We start from the raw sequence: 16,347 nt of genomic DNA, 5'->3' as shown, positions 1-16,347 counted from the left end.
ATTTTATGAAGTCCCGCCCTCAACTCACCAGGCAGAAAATCCAGGCAGAGTCTCTGCAGATACATACAGCACCACACAACTCTAGTTGGTCATAGGTAATGATTGAGAGGGATTACTTCTGTATGAGTCTTTACATTTTTGTTTTTTTGGGGGGAAAATCCTTAGTATCTCTTTAACCAACTCAACAAAGTTTAAATTATGGAGGAAAAACCGATGTAGTTCTCAAAGCTGTGTTGCTATCTACAGTATTATTATTAATCACAACACATTGGGTAAAAACACTGTGAACCTTTATTGACAGCAGCATGTATACTTTTGTATATATCTGTGATTACTGTGAACATTTGCTGAAGCAGATTAAAAAAAGAGGTCTAGGTGTGAGTGCCTAGCATTCATAAAAACAAAACATTACACTAAAAACAACGTATAAAAACAAGTTCATAAACAAAGGCCATTGCATTTGATTAGATAATGTAAAAAAAGAGGGAAACAGTTAAGATAATCCTTCATTTACCAGGCACTTAAATGAGTACTGGTGACCAGCAGTCACTCTTTTGACCTCCTTTGTACTTTGTGTTAGCGTATCCAGCTGCTTACCAGACTGAACGCACGTTGAGATGGACCGTGAGAATGAATACATCGCATCAGAGAAGTACCTTTCTATTATAAACATAGTTAAAAAAAGACAGGACCTTCATCATAAATAAACAGGCACCTGCATGTCCTACTACACAACATGATAGAGATAAAGAGGGATATTCTTTTAAGTGAAGTTAGTGCATGGCTTCTACATTATGTACACATTGCCTGGTGTGATGGTCCACTCTGCAGCATTGCACAAAACATCTGGACCCGAAGGGAAACTGTGATTGGACCTCTGAAGAAATGATGTCGCGGGTTGAACACAGTGATAGGCTGCATGCCTGCAACATGATAATGTGGTACAATGGGTGTTGTCACCCATAGCTCGTGACAAATAAGCACCTCAAAGTTAATACAAGAACAGAACACACTCATAAAAACGTACAAAGCCCACACTGGCACAATCTCATCTATTCAATATAATCCTTGGCGATAAACATGATCTTCTTTTTTTTTTTTTATGTTCCTGAAGTGTTATCATAACACGGATTACTTTTTCCACAAGTTTCCTCATGTTGCAAATCACAAGCGTAACAGAGGACGAACCTTCATGCAAACCCCATTCCACTTCTTCTTCGAAACGTAAGCTGTAGCGTGGGAACAGTTCAGTGGCACACACACTCTTTGGAGGATGGTGGTGTGTACCTGGTGGACAGAGTAGTGTCTCCTCTTAGATTAGGGTGGTGGCCTCAGGATGCAGCTGACTGGATTTTAAGTTCAAGCAGACCAGTTGAAACGATATCACTCAACACACTCCGAAGTGGCTGAAGCTTCAGTGCTCCGCTGACATTATATCCCACATTCCCTTCCCTTCAATATTCTTTCTGACTTGACGGAGCAGTGAACCTAAAATTCCGGGGGGGGGGTTTCTTCCTAAGCTTCAGACCAATCATCTCTATTGATCTGAGCCAGTGAGAGCACCGTAACGTACTACAGGGCAGTCAAAGGTCTGGGTGAGTGTGGGTGTGGAGGGGTAGAGGCACTGAGGTTGTGAGGCTCCGTGAAGCAAAGTGTCTCTGGGACAGAGCGGCCGCAGACGGGCAGGCAGGGTCACAGTGGAACCACAGACAGGAAGTTGACGGGAGGGTCATCCATGCTGCGGTTAAGGCAAACATAAACTCCTGGCACTGCTCACAAGAAGCCATTCACACAAACGTGAGTGCGTTTCCATTGATATAGCAAAGAAGTCTGATCCACACACACCCGCTGTTTGAAATGCATATACAAAAGTGTTTTTCTCCTCAACCCTCTTCCCTGAAATGTGTGAGACTAATAATCCAGCATTCCTGTCTTTATTTTTGGGGGAAGGGGGGTTGGTCAAAGTTCCCCTCTGATGTGGGGTTACGGTCGTCTCAGACTTTGCTGTCAGAGGGCAGCTCTCCCAGGGTGTGGACGATTTCAGTGAAAGAGGGGCGCTCTTTGAGGCTCAGTGCCCAGCAGCGGGTCATGAGCTTGTAGATTTTGGAGGGGCATCCGTCTGGAACGGGCAGCTTCAGCTTCCCTGTCTGCAGACCTGGAGGGGCGGAGGAGCAGCAGAGAGAGGGAGGTTAAACCAAATCGAAAACATGGACACAGGTTGCTGTTTTATTCAATCATTTAAAGGATGATTACATACCACCTGTCTAATCCACATTTACCTGACCGTTCAACCAAAAGTAATGTTGAACAGGGGCCTCTTTCTTCTTAAAAAGCTTGTCATCTTTTTTTGTGAGCTGAATCAGAACTTGGACTAAAAACAAGTAGCTAAAGCATCATACTGACCTTCCAGCACCTCATCATCACTGAGTTTGGTATATGGCATTTCCCCGTGACTGAACACTTCCCACATCAACACTCCAAAGGCCCACACGTCAGACTTGGTTGAGAAGTCGTCCTCAAACACAGACTCAGCTGGGAGCCAGCGCAGCGGGATCCATGCCTGCCTGTAGTGGTAGTACTCACTACAAACGTTTACATAAGGGGAATGAAAAGGAGAGGAAAACAGCTAAAATTAGCCGGGTGAATGGAGATGTCTAGGAATTTTAATCACGCCGTTTATTGCAGTTGATGATTTAAGTGGGTGATTATGGTTAAATCAAGCTCTGTTTCTAGCAGACCTGTTGTAGACGTCCTTGCTGAGGCTGAGCGCTGACACTTTCACACGCCTCTGACTGTTGATCAGGCAGTTTCGGGCAGCGAGGTCTTTGTGAACGAAGCGGTGATTGGAAAGATGCTCCATCCCATGAGCCACCTGGGTGCAGATGGAAACCTGAAAACACAGAACAAAAAACTGTCAAGGTAAAGTGACTGAGAATACATCAGAATGACAGCAGCAATTACCAAGGTTTTCCTTGGTTGTACCAGGAAAGAAAGCCTCCAGTCCGGCACAGAACTATGACATAAAACCATGACTTCCAATCTCTACACTTCAGCTTTTGTACAGATTAAACAAAGACATAATGTGTTAGTTAATGAGCTTCAGAGGTGTCGGTTGGACTTTCCAGGCCCAATACCCTCAAATTCAAGGACCCAACACAGCGTAGTTTGAGACATGAATCAAGGTTCAATACTGTTACAACACTGAGAATTTTTATAATGACAACTAGCAAGCTTTACAGAAGCTCACAGAAAACAATAAAAAGAGAGAGGCTCAAATATGTGAACTAGGGAGGCACACTTTAAGTATTTTCCATATTTACTTAAATTATATTATTAGAGTATGCGCAAAAAAAAATCTAATGTAAAAATCGGGTCTCAAATGAACATCCAACTGAAAATGCGACATGAGTTAGGGTTAGTCTACCTTTCAATGCTTCCCCCAGGTTGTAGAAATTAGCCTACATAACATGGAGCTGATGTAAAATGAATGTTATCTGCAGCCGCGCTGTTCTATTTTTGCTATATGGATCTGTGCAGATATTTATAGACAGCAGTTACATCACTGAGTCCCAGCCCAAAATGTAAACTTTAAATGTGTGTTTTTTTACAATGCACAAAAAGTGATCACTCTACACAATGAACAAATACTGACGTCCAAATCAAGCACTGATTTGTGAATACTTCTCAATTGTGCTGTGTTACAGTGATGGCAGACCATGAGGTCTCTTACCTTCTCCAAAACAGCACAGCATAACAATATATTGTGCAAGGTGAGTGATTGAGACCGGGAATTTCTACTATTGTACAAAATACATGAAATCAAGCACTTTCAGTTAGACCTATGTCTATTTATATGTTTTCTGTTTTTTTCTCTCAAATTCACAATCTTTCAAGGATTTTAAGGACCCTGGGGAACCTGCATGGTAGACAGTGTGCAGGATGCAACACTTACTTTGGTCTTGGTGCTGATAGGCTGAGATTTGACCTTGTCATCTTTGCTTTTGGAAATTCTCAGGAACTGCTTCAGGTCTCCCTGGTATCAAAAAAGCAAAAAAGATTATAGTATTATATCTGGTCAAATCATTTAAAATCATATGTGTTTGTCAGTGTGAGCTTCTTTCCCTGTGTGCTTACCAGGTCATAGTACTCTAGGATCGTGTAGTGGGGCTCTGCCTCCCTACACAGGCCCAACAAGCGGACAACATTGGGGTGGCTGAGCTTGGCGAACATTTCAGCCTCGCGGCGGAAGTCGAGCTGGAGCTGTTCGTCTCTGGTCTGCAGGCTTTTCACCAACACCACCGTCTCCTCCTCGCTCTCCTCGATACCCTTAGCTTTGCATAGCAGCACCTCACCAAACTCCCCTTTGCCTGAGTAAACATTCACACCACAGAGCAAATATCAGAGCACATGTTTGAAAATCAATGTCGCACATCTACAGCGTGGTACAGCTAAAGGATCAGGTGACCTTCTGTTAAATTAGAGTACAAGGAGAGTCATTCTCTGTCAGTACATGCAAAAGACAACTGTATAAATCAGCCTACCTAAAGTAGTGATGGTTTGTAGGTTTGCTCGAGGAAAGTGGAGCTTATCGTTGTTGACATGGCTGTGGCGTTTTTCTGTTGTTGCCATGGTACCCATGTTGGTGAGTGCCACCTCTTCCTGGATCTCAGTGGTAGTGTGGCCATTTTGTTGAACAGCCCCTCCTGTTGAAGACAACACACATCCAACAGGCTCAAAGGTCGCAGACATAATGTAAATCTCAATAGACATTAAAAAGCACTGCAAATGTGATGTGTGTCCACATAGAGTGAAATGTATTCAACATTGTCTTGTGAAAACAAAATGAGTTGCTCTGCTCAGCCAAATGCGGATGGTTAACAAAGACCACGTCGATAAACATCGATAGGTTTTTTTTTTCAGCTTTGAGCAGCTCCTCCATTTTCCTCTGTACAACAACGCACTCAGAAATTGAAGTTTCTTTGTGTGCGTATTCACAGTTTTGAGAATATTTAATCATGCCTCTTTTCCAGTGTTAACACGCTTACAGTCTGCCCAGAGCTAGTGTTTACTGTGGAACTAATGTCTCATCAAACAGTCTGATGATAAATGCAATACACAGGATGAACACAAGATGGCAGCAAATATCTTAAACCTTTCAACACCACTTTAAGGACCACAAGGTTGAGGGAATGTCAACCGCTCACATATCCTCCTGGCTGATTTTGCAACCACCAAACCACAACTTTATAGACATTCTCCTCCACCAAACATTCATACCGTTGAGACACTCCATCTCCGGCTCCTCTCCGTCCTGGCCTTTCTGCAGTCTTTTGGCGTTGCGTCTCTTTTTGCAGTAGAACATGAGTCCCAGCACGACGATGATGTAAGCCACGGCTGCTCCCACTGACAGACCGATGGTTTGGATCATCTTGTAGGGAGCCTTGTCCCCGTCTTCGTCGAAGGAATGCACTGGTTTGTCTGTTGGGCACAGGCGGAAATTATGGTCAACTAAAAATGCTCTGAAAAAGTCTTTAAACAACATCATCTGCTGTGTTACATTGTTCAGCAAATTTTGTTTTAGCATCATAAAGGGTATGCAAAGTTACATTTAACTGATAACAGATCGAATACAGTTATGATTTGCAAAGTTAATTCCATACAACAACTGTTAAAAAAGCTGTCACACAACTTACACAACTTGCCCTACACAAGGAAGCCCTTATCCGTTTCATAGATTAAGGGTACTTGCATTGAATTCTAACACACAGTCACTTCATTCAACAAGTATTTTTATGAGTTGTCCTGCTAACTCAGTTACCAGTCTGGCTTCCTAGGGCAGTGCTGTCACGCTGACCCTGACAAGCTACAGCAAACATCTAAAACCATGTCTCCTACTTTGAACTAATCCAGAATACCATCCTGTTGATTTGGGAGAAAATGAGTTGATATGGGACACTAATGCAAGTGTGTGACTGTAATTTTCAGCTTCAGTCAGCACACAAGGAGCCCCAGAGTGTGAGGCATTATTAGATCTACTGTCTGCCCAATCCCATCACCTCAGTGACAGGCATGGCGTCAGAGATGTGGCTGTGGTTATTAACCTGTCGAGATGGATGACAGGCAGCGGGTGAAGGTTTAATTAATGCCTTCATCCTTCACTTGTGATGGTGGCGCACGCCCCCATGTGTGCACCTTTATTCCTGGTAAAGGTAGCCGGTGTGTATGTATGTTTGTGTGTCCGTGTGTGTGTCCGTGTGTGTGTGTGTGTGTGTGTGTGTGTGTGAAACTCACCTACTACATACAGCTGAGCCACACGGTCTTTGATGCTGCAGCTGTTTCCTGCCACACATGTGTATCTGCCTGTGTCATCTGTAGTAACATCTGTAATCACCAAGGAGCCATTGGGCATCTTCTGGAACCTGAAGGAAAGAAAGGACAAAGAGATGAAGGGGAGGTCTAGAGGTCCACTACACCTACACAACAGCCTCAAGAATGTTGCCCTTATCTTATCCTAAATCCCTTTTAGTTTCGTCTGAGGTTCACTTGTACAAGTGTCTCAAGTTGAAGGCAGCATGCCCTCTTAACTGCACACACTTGTCATACAATGCCTGTTTGAATCTGTTCATGAGCAGGTGGCTGTGTGTTAGATTTGATCATTAGCATAATTAACACCCCTAAAAGTGCTGCAAAAAGGCCGCCTGTTCCACTCTGTGTGTAAGCTTCATTCACAAACTAGATTTACCACCTTGCGGTTGTAGGCCTCCACCAAGCAGTGAAGCTGCAGCTACACTTTGCATCAATGTCTGTCCAGACTCACATGTGCCCTGAGAGTTGACTATTTTAAATAAGGATGTTGGAGCAAAGAAGCAGCAAACTGTAAAACATGGATGCTTCATGCATATCTTCAAGCCGGCAGCACAGAAGACCTATACATTCAGCACAGTTTCAAGGTGGGCACGCAAGATTAGAGTCATCAATTCAGTATCCAACCATGTGTCTCCACTTCTGTTCCTGAGTTTAATAATAGCCAGAGATGATGATTATGATGTCACAGTGGAGTTGACCTTGGCTCTTTGGATATAAAATGACATCACTTCATCATTTTATTCTTTTCTATTTATTCCATTGTATTTGTGTGAAGGTTTTGTCATAATTAGCGTATGAATTCCAGAATTATGGCTAAATACATGTTTTGTGAGGTCACAGTGACCTTGACCACCAAATTCTCATCAGTTCATTGAGTCCAAGAATATAAGTGAATGTGGCATACTCCTTTAATCACTCTGATGTGCCACTCAGAACAAATCTGTTTGTGAGAGACTATCTTGAATGAGGGCCATTATATTCAGGTGTGTAACACTATATTAGCACATGCTAAATCTATATTGGACACACAGAAATTAAACTGCAGTCAGTCCAGTTTGGAAGCAGTAGAACTGTCTAAAGACTGATTAAAAGTCACACAGGTGTCTCATTTACCTTCTGTTCTTACTGATGTCCAGCGTCTTGTCTTTGACCATCCAGTGGATGTGAGGCTCAGGGTCGCCGGTGGCCTGACAGTGCAGGGTAGCCGTGTGACCTTGGTACACCGTTGTATTCTCTGGTTCCACCTTAAAGCGAATGTACACTACATGTGCACAAACAGGCATGGACAAACACACATGCTCATTAATACAACACTTAAACCACAACTGGGCCATAACATTTCCTTTGCAGACTGTGGTGACTGTGGTTAACATCTCAGTTACACACCAAGACTCAAATGCAATTCATTAGTGGGCAATAAAGAGGCCACCAAGTGCACAGTAAATGCTGCTGTGTTTGGCACTTGATGGGAATGATCAATGACTGAGACCACAAGTCCTTTGGATGTGGGACTGGTGACTAATATGGCAGCGTGGCCCTTTCTTTGGCAATTCACTGCTCTCAGAATGATGAGTGAGGTGGTTTACCAGCCACAATGAGGGTCACCAGGGCTCTGATCTCCCCCTGGAGGCTGTTGGAGGCGATGCAGGTGTAGTTGCCGGCATCGCTGCGGGTGACTTTGGTGAAGTGGAGCTGGCCGTTCCTCCGCTCCACCCGAGGCGGCAGCTCTCCTCCGTCTGCAGGGGGAGACAGAGAGACACACAGAGACCAGGGGGATTAGGAGGGCTGAGTCTGGGGCTGCGTGTGGAGCTCCAGTGGTTAAATTGACTCCATCGTGGCAAACGCAGATGAATGGGGGAAATGATCCGTGATGATGGACCTTCCTCACACTCTGTTTATTGCAGATTCTGCACGTTTCCACACATTCTTGTGGAGATGGCATTTGTCATCATCAGCATAAAAGGAATGAAGCGTACTGCCGCGTTTTTGATGAGATATTTCCTTTAAAAAAGTGTTGAACAGTCATTCCTCATCTGAACTAAAGGCACAATTCACCCCAAAATCAAAAGTACATTTCTTTTCTCTTAAAGTGCTATTTATCTATCTAGATTGTTTTGGTGTGAGCTGCTGAGTGTTGGAGATATCGGCTGTTGAAGTGTCTGCCTTTTCTCCAATATAATGGAACTAGATGGCACTAGGCTGTGGTGCTCAAAGCGCCAAAAATGTACATCTGAAAAGCTCAACAGCAATGTCTCTTTCCAGAAATCATGACACTGTTACTCAAGATAATCCACAAACCTTGTTGTGAGTAGTTTCATGTAATAACTATTTATCTTCTGACCCAAATACACCTCCTAACTGTATCACAGTTCATACAGAAGTGGGCATCCACTGCTAGCTCACCTAGCACCACTGAGCTAGCTGACTCTACAGGTCAGCCGAATGTCATACTTTCAAGAGCACAAGCCTTTTTGTCCATTAGTAGATGCACGCCTCCTTCTGCAGGGTGATAAAGTGTAATTTGGTAGAGAGAAAATAGTTCCTTCTTCAGCACTCTGCAACTCACACCTTAACAATATAGACTGATTAATAGCACTACTTGTAAGAACAAAAATGTATGATTGAGTTTGGGGTACACTGTCCCTTTATGCTATTGCAAGCTAAGGTTAAGCTAGCGCTGTGCACACCTGCTTTGGTCCAGCGGATGGTGGGGCTCTCTCTGCCTTTAGCTGAGCACTGGATGGTGATCTCGTTATCCAGCTCCAGACACTGCGATGGCTGGGGGGTCGGAGTAAACTTCAGCTTCTCTGAAACACAAGTCAAAACACCACACACACATTACACGTGCTGTAAACACGTCAAAGCCTCTCCTGTGCAACTCCCACTGCAGATGAAATGACACTAAGCTGACGCAAATCATGTTCAGACACATTCAGGGCGATGTGGCTACATGTGCACGCAGATCTGGGAAGTATAAAACCTGAGGTCTATCAGAGGATGAGATCATATAAACAGAGAGAATGGATAGACAAAACAGCATCATGTCAGGCCATCTATCATGGTAATCCTATAGCGGCAGAGCTACGCTGATAGGAATTCATCATGGAGATAATGTGTTAAAATGGAGGCTAGAATAAAGCTGCCATGTATGAGTCATATTTTACACCTCTGTGGGTGTCCTGCAGGACGCCCAGAGACACAACATAGACATGCTTATCCTATTTTAAGAAACACACACTTTCACACTCACACGCCCACAGGCATGACCATATTTGTTTCATATTTTCTCTCAACGCTGTATTACTCATTACACCCTGGATATGATTTCACTCATTACTCATTATCTTTCAGTCAGTCTGGGAAATAACTTTAAACACACACTGAGTATACACTCAAAGTATAATCTACTGTATATATTGAACCGTTCAGTATTGAACTGAGTGATTCTCTTGCAGCTTACCAAGCACAGTAACTCTAGCTTGCCCAGACAGCCGGCCGCCTACAGTCTTGGTTTCACAGCCGTACATCTGTCCGTCGTACACCTCCACATTGTTGATTCTGAGGGTGCCATTAGGGAACAGCTTAAAACGAGAGTCCTGTAGAAAAAAGGGAGGAAGATTTTTTAAGTTTTAATTTTCTTCTGCTGGGTGTAGACAGAATGCTTGTCAAAAAATGTGAGTGTGTGTGTTATTGTGTCTGATAACTGACCTCTGGTGTGATCATGATGTTGTTGCGGAGCCAGGTGACCTCAGGTTCAGGGTTGGCCTGAGCATGACAGTGAAGGTAACCTGGTTTACCCTCCTCTAGGAGGCTGTCCTGAGGCCTCATCACCCACACTGGGGCAGCTGTGGACGGACACACACACACACACACACACACACACACACACACACACAGAAAATGTTAGTATAAGCACAGACATTTTAGTACCTTAAAGGAATACACAAGGTGTAAATGAGCTTGGCCCATTGCTCAGTCTAACACCATTATTAATCCCTATGTATCTGGTGGATGGTCCCAGTGTTCCCAGCATGCGTCCGACGTTTAAGAACATGACTTACTGTCTGCACCCTACCCACTCTAACGCAGGCTTTCTGTTAAGTATTTTCTTAAATCAAGCCCAAGTCAGGGGTTATTTTTTTCTTTTTTAAAACTGTCTTGACATTATAAGACAGTTTTCACAACACAGAGGTTTTACTTTTTGTGACGGGTAAACTGAACTTTAAAATTAAATTAAAAAATCCTTTAAATTCCTCTTTAGATCACACCTCTGGTCATATTTTGCACATATATAAAGGTAGACTGTGCAGGGTAATTCCTCTCAGTCATCACTTATGACCCACTAGAAGTGTATGGCTGTGTATTTATCTACAGAGACTCTGCCCTCTGCCTGTATTTTCTTATCATCTTCTTATTTTCTGTGTTGGGGACATATTTGAGTGTGAACCCCCACAGTGCTCAGGTGAGGTCATGGTTTTGTAAAAAGGTAGTAACCAGGTGCCAGACTGTAAGCAGTAGGTATCCAAGAGACAAAGTGCCGGAAAAGTGCAAACATAGCAAGGCGAAACGCTGAATGTGAATGAATCTCGTGTTGGCTATTACTTTCATTTTTTTTGCGAGCATGTTTACAAACGGTAACCAACTATCCTGCATAGTATACCTTTAACAATAAATTCCGAAAGATAGATACATATTTTTTCATATTCTTCTATCAAAATCCAATTGTGTTTTCTTTCTGTAAAACAAAATATGACATGTGCTTACGTAAGCTCGAACCAACCAATTTCAATTTCAAATTCTACCTATCAGTCAACCTGCAACTTTTACTAGCACAGAGCATGGATTAAGGTAGCTAGCTAGCAAAATTTTGTTTCCCCAAAATATTGTGGTTACAGGTCCACTGGCTAGAATGTATTCACCTTGAGGAAAGTGGTATGAGTGACAGCTCTAGATTATGCACAAGGCATTTTACATTAGATTGCTTCAGCAGCTAACGTTACATGGAGCATGCGGTGGGCTTCGCCTCTCCCTCCCTCTTATAGATACCACTTAACAGTCGGTGTGCACTGTCGGGGCCTGTCCATGTCTACTACGACAGGCCCACTTTTCAACAACCAAATTAAATTCCTCCCAACGTTACATCCCACCTGCCTATCTTGTTTCATTCGAAAAACACCAACATAGTGAAGCTAGATACTCCCAAACTGCTGTTTCATCATCTTTCATATGTGAAGGTGGTGGTGAAGTGTCCCTTTAAAGCTGTCTGTATGACTCACTGGCCACGGTGAAGGTGACCTCCTGTGTCTTGCGTCCTGCCCTGTTCTGGGCCACACAGGTGTAGATGCCTGAGTCTCCCTCCTCTGTGGGACTGAAGACCAAATCCAGGCCGTCCTGGTACACTCTGCCCTCTGTGGGCACCCGCTGACCTTCTCTCTCCCACCACACCTCGGGCTCAGGTCTGCCGCGCGGTGGGCGACAGGCCACCCGCTGCAGGGTGTCCGCCGTGAAAACCTTCGACATCTTGGGCACCATGTCTTCTATCTCTGTGGTGAAAAGCAGAAGAGTGTGAGAGAATTTTCAGCATGAAGCAGCGATTAGAATGATGAAATTGATTTCCGTTTACTCAAGGCCCTTGATAATCATCAAGCTGTCTTCAAAGCCAGTGAAGCATTACTGATTTTGAATTTCATGAGCAGCCCTAAGCGCACTTAATTCCAATGCACAGCCCTGTTAGCAGATTTCCTGTCTTGTTAGGGAAAAGTCCTCTGATTTGTAGCGCAGGTCACAGTAATTAGAGAACAAAGCGCACAGTAGGTGAATTGAGTATATAGGTTGTATGGGAATTAGCCAGGGCCTGTGTGAGGTGGGTCATATCAAAACTGGCAGCTCCTATACAGAAAGTGGAATGTGATCTGTGCTACAAAGACTCACAAGACCTCCCACTACTGTGTGGTTTATTACTGTGTGTGTGTCCCAAATGGAAGTCATTAATACTTTATTGGCCGACAACAGTCTAAAAGCTGGTCAGTGGCTGCGACCTTCTACGAGTCTAAGATCTAAATCAATTAATGAGAACAGAAAACACACATTTCTCAGCAGATGAAAGGAAAGTGGAGCTGGGAGAAGGAAGGGAGGGCAGTGAAGTGAATAAGGTGGAGCTACGATGGAGTGACTGTTTAAACTTGTCCCTAAATACTGAATTCTACTGTGACACAATCCCTTATAATGCCTGCGAGGATTACAATCAGATTAAGTGAATTAAGGTATTTAAATGGAGCGTTGGTTCACTGGGTTAAAACTGCAGATACAGTCGTACCTCGCTAATCCAAAACCCTTGGGGAAAAGGGGGCTGCTTGAGAGGAATAAAGTGTTCAGGACTCTGAAACGCATAGAAATTCCAGCCCTAAGCTTATACAAAATATTTGACTTGCATGCACTTGCATTTCAAAATGCTGGCTGATTAGCAGAATGAGATGATACAACAGATTGTTCCTGCTTTAAGCTCAAGCAGCCATTTAAAACATTTTAAGGAGTTCTCCTTGGAGTCGTGGTTAGAAGGGAAAAGAGCAGGCGCTCTTATAAGCAATAAAACAGCTTTGATGTGTCTGGACTTGTGTATTACATTGTTTTTCCTGCATGTATGAGAACCCACCCTTTATGCTCAAAGTTTTATTTGTTACAGTTCTGATGTTTTTCTTTCATTTTAAAGTGGTTTAACACACCATTTGGAAGTCGTTTCTTCCCAGTAAATCTCTACTGATGTTGGATGAAAATCACAGGGGACTGTCTAATGACATTTCACAAGCTCATAATTACACTGCTTGTTAACCAGTTTGAGTCATACTGGTGTGTTATCTAATGTTACTTATGCTGCTCGCTCAGCCAGGTGCTGTTACACTTTGGAGAACACTTCTTGAGATAAACAAGCTTGGCAAACAGCTGGACTGTTGGAGGAAATAATATGGAGGGGAAGCAGGAAAATGCTCAATTGCTGCGCATGTAGTGGATACAGCTGGGCCGGATGTCAATAAGGGAATGTGATTATCATTGGAGAGATCTGGCTCTAAGTGAAAGAGCCAGAAGAAGAAGGAGGGAGGGGAGAGCAGAATGAGATAGAGGGAGGGATAAATATGTAACCCAAATGCTCCTCTCACTCTCAGATTACAGATCACAGGTGTTTATCCCTCATCACTCCAACAACTGCAAATTAATGTGTGCGTGTGTGTACCAGCTATGAGGAGAGACGCCTCCAGTGTGACATGGGACCCTCTGAGGCCACGGCCAACACACTTATAGGTCCCCGTGCTCCTGGGCTTGACCTGGGTGATCAGCAGAGTGCCGTTGGATAACAGGATCAGTCTGTAAAGAAACACATCAAACAGTTTACACTTCCAGCTTTTCTCATTCATACCATCTCACCATCACCGACCATTAGCGAAGTGTCACACATTATTTGCACATGAAAGCACATTAACAGCACCACATGTCACAGAAACGCTCTCTGCACATGTGCAACTCCCAACCCCAGATTTTGCTCAGATGGCCTCTGAAAATAATTTCTTAGCGTTTGTTTTGGCCTGCTGGGAGCACCAGATGGAAATGATCTGCCACACAGGACAATGTGAGTGCCAGAGTGCCACAGAAAAGGACTATTTTAGCACAGGCCTACTTTTTCTGTGCTTGGCGTGTCACCTGACGCTTTCTGAACTGCCCTGAATTACTAAACCTGAGCTATCTGCTGCCCAGAAAAGTAATGAGAGTTGTTCCGATACCGATTCCAGTATCAGAAATGCCTCCAATACTTCCTAAAATGCTGGATCGGGAATCGGCACATACACAGTTTATGCACCGATCTGATGCCACGAAATGTATTAATAAACTTTAAGGTAGTTTCACACCCAAATAAAACCTCAGTCAATTCAATACTGGTCGAAGTTCAGATATCAGAATCAGTGTCGGGAAGGAGAAAATGGTAACAGAACATCTGCTGCGTAGACTTTGTCCACACAGCACAAAGTCGAGTGTCCTACATAGAGGTAATTTTAAAAAAATCTCTTGTGCTTTTTAAAGAACAGAACTGATGGCTGCCCCAAGCCTCTGGCAGGATGAAGGGAGTCTCAGTGCCAGTGATGGACAGGATGAGAAGTAATTAAAGGCTGACCTTAAACCAGCTTCAGGGCTGACAGATAAGGAGCTGTACATCCCACACAGCACAGAAAAAAAACCTCAACAGACTGGACAACTCAACAGCTCATCACCGCTTTATGACAGAGACGTTATAAAGCTTGTGGAGAAAGTGAACATGTAAAGCACAGAGGAATAAGTAAACGTGCTGGTGGATACATTTAGGGTGCTGTGTAATTCCAGACAAGAGTTTTCCGAGATTCATCCAGGATCTGGCTCTGTGCTGGATTCCCTCAGGAGGAGGGGCGATATTTCTGTGTCATCTCTTCTCTTCTTCTCTGTTCAATAGCAGGAGGGAAAATGAGCTTTGGGAGCTTGTGTGTGTTTCTACCCGAGAGATGGGGAACAAGTCTGTGGAACATTACTTCACTCTCAGGAAACTCTAAAATAACCACAAAACTAAATGAACAAAGGCAGAGTTTTTTCAAGGCAATCATCTTTATAGTTACATGCGCAGAAAGAATTGGTTTCATATTTTTCCCTCCGGAGTTGGTTTGACCCATGGGGCAGAATTCTTTCTGTCTGCAAAAAAAACAGCCTTGAGCCTTATGCTGGTTTATTTTTTTTGGTTTCACACATATGAAAAGCAATCTACATCAAATATTCACACATAATCTGAAGGGGGGGGGGGTGTCTAAACAGCGCAGGTGCTAAACAGATCATATCTCCTGTAGAGAGCTGCATTCCTCTGGCGTTATATCAGCCCAGATCAATAAACACAAACACACAGAACACCAGGCAGCCTTGGAATACCTTCACCACAAAGAGGCCCGCTTTTTAATGAAACAGTCTCTGTGTGTGTTTTTACCCATCCGTCTGTGAGTCTGGTGCTGAGTCATCACTGCCTAGGTGACCAAACCCGCCTCTGACAAGCTCATTACACAAGCGACTAACTATTGATGTTGGAGTCCTTCTCTTCCCACGCTCACTGAACACAATAATCACTTGAAAATCGAAAAACCCGGTGCTTGCTCCCCGTGTGGAACAGCCTGCCTACAGTATGTCTATGTATGAGCATGAGGTGCTATGAACCCCGAGGGTAAACTCTGCACTTGGTATAGAAATTGGTTATTATCTAGTGCTTATGTGTTTACAGGGTACGTGCTGGTAAGCTGACTGTAACTTGAGGGGGTTTTCCGCTCAGTGCGTGAATGCCGGAGAGCTGCAGAGTCTTTAGTGGTGGGCTGGAGAGAAAGGCTGTGTTCAAGTGATGTATAGTAGACTGCAGACAAACTTTACAGAGCTCTGTTCCAGTAATAATATTCCTTAATGTGCAATTTATCTTGAGCGTGAGTTGAAACAGCACACAGAGAGCCCGACGCAAGGGTTCCACCTCATTGGGTTCAAAGGAATACCCGATTGCAGCTGAAGCTTATATAATGGTAAGTAAGGAGAATGAAGTGAGGGCAGGATGTGGAGGGAGCGGGTTGGGAGAGGGGGAGTATGAGATGTATGATGAGAAAGAAAATAGTGTTGCAGAGGGGAGGATTTAGCCCTCGACGCACCGAGACTTGTTTGCCAGCAGCTCGTTTTCATGGTACCACTCCAGCGTGGGGGCCGGCACGGCGGTGAACTGGCAGTGGAACGCCGCCTCCTCGTTCCTCAACACCACCTGGTCCTCAGGAGTGACCACCGGCCGGGGAAAACTCTTATCTGTTAGAGAGGAGGGAGACAAACATCTGCATGATTACATCTGCAGGCATCAGACCATCAAGTTTCATCTGCGTGGATGCTTGCGCATAGCACGGATCTATACTGGGCTTTATTAAAAGCTGCCAACAGCAGCGTGGGGCTGGT

At 44.0% G+C, this 16,347-nt stretch overlaps 1 protein-coding gene across 1 annotated transcript in view; it reads right to left on the bottom strand.

Moving 5' to 3' along the window:
* Window positions 1-273: 273 nt before the first annotated feature.
* The window catches only part of ptk7b (protein tyrosine kinase 7b), an 88,724-nt gene continuing 72,650 nt past the window's right edge, over window positions 274-16,347 (bottom strand). Inside the window, exons 5-20 of the mRNA XM_033613758.2 lie at window positions 16,056-16,203; window positions 13,595-13,725; window positions 11,643-11,909; window positions 10,075-10,211; window positions 9,827-9,962; window positions 9,054-9,173; window positions 7,953-8,102; window positions 7,480-7,627; window positions 6,292-6,419; window positions 5,278-5,478; window positions 4,542-4,703; window positions 4,135-4,367; window positions 3,953-4,033; window positions 2,739-2,890; window positions 2,404-2,582; window positions 274-2,155 (exon numbers count right to left, since the gene is read on the bottom strand). Of these exons, the coding sequence (XP_033469649.1) occupies window positions 1,995-2,155; window positions 2,404-2,582; window positions 2,739-2,890; window positions 3,953-4,033; window positions 4,135-4,367; window positions 4,542-4,703; window positions 5,278-5,478; window positions 6,292-6,419; window positions 7,480-7,627; window positions 7,953-8,102; window positions 9,054-9,173; window positions 9,827-9,962; window positions 10,075-10,211; window positions 11,643-11,909; window positions 13,595-13,725; window positions 16,056-16,203 (2,534 nt within the window). The 3' untranslated portion in view covers window positions 274-1,994. The remainder of the gene's footprint in view (window positions 2,156-2,403; window positions 2,583-2,738; window positions 2,891-3,952; window positions 4,034-4,134; window positions 4,368-4,541; window positions 4,704-5,277; window positions 5,479-6,291; window positions 6,420-7,479; window positions 7,628-7,952; window positions 8,103-9,053; window positions 9,174-9,826; window positions 9,963-10,074; window positions 10,212-11,642; window positions 11,910-13,594; window positions 13,726-16,055; window positions 16,204-16,347) is intronic.

The sequence above is a fragment of the Epinephelus lanceolatus genome, chromosome 17, assembly GCF_041903045.1.
Source record: "Epinephelus lanceolatus isolate andai-2023 chromosome 17, ASM4190304v1, whole genome shotgun sequence".
Taxonomy (NCBI): domain Eukaryota; kingdom Metazoa; phylum Chordata; class Actinopteri; order Perciformes; family Serranidae; genus Epinephelus; species Epinephelus lanceolatus.
Note: the sequence above shows the minus strand (reverse complement) of the source record. Positions and strands in the feature narration are given on the sequence as shown.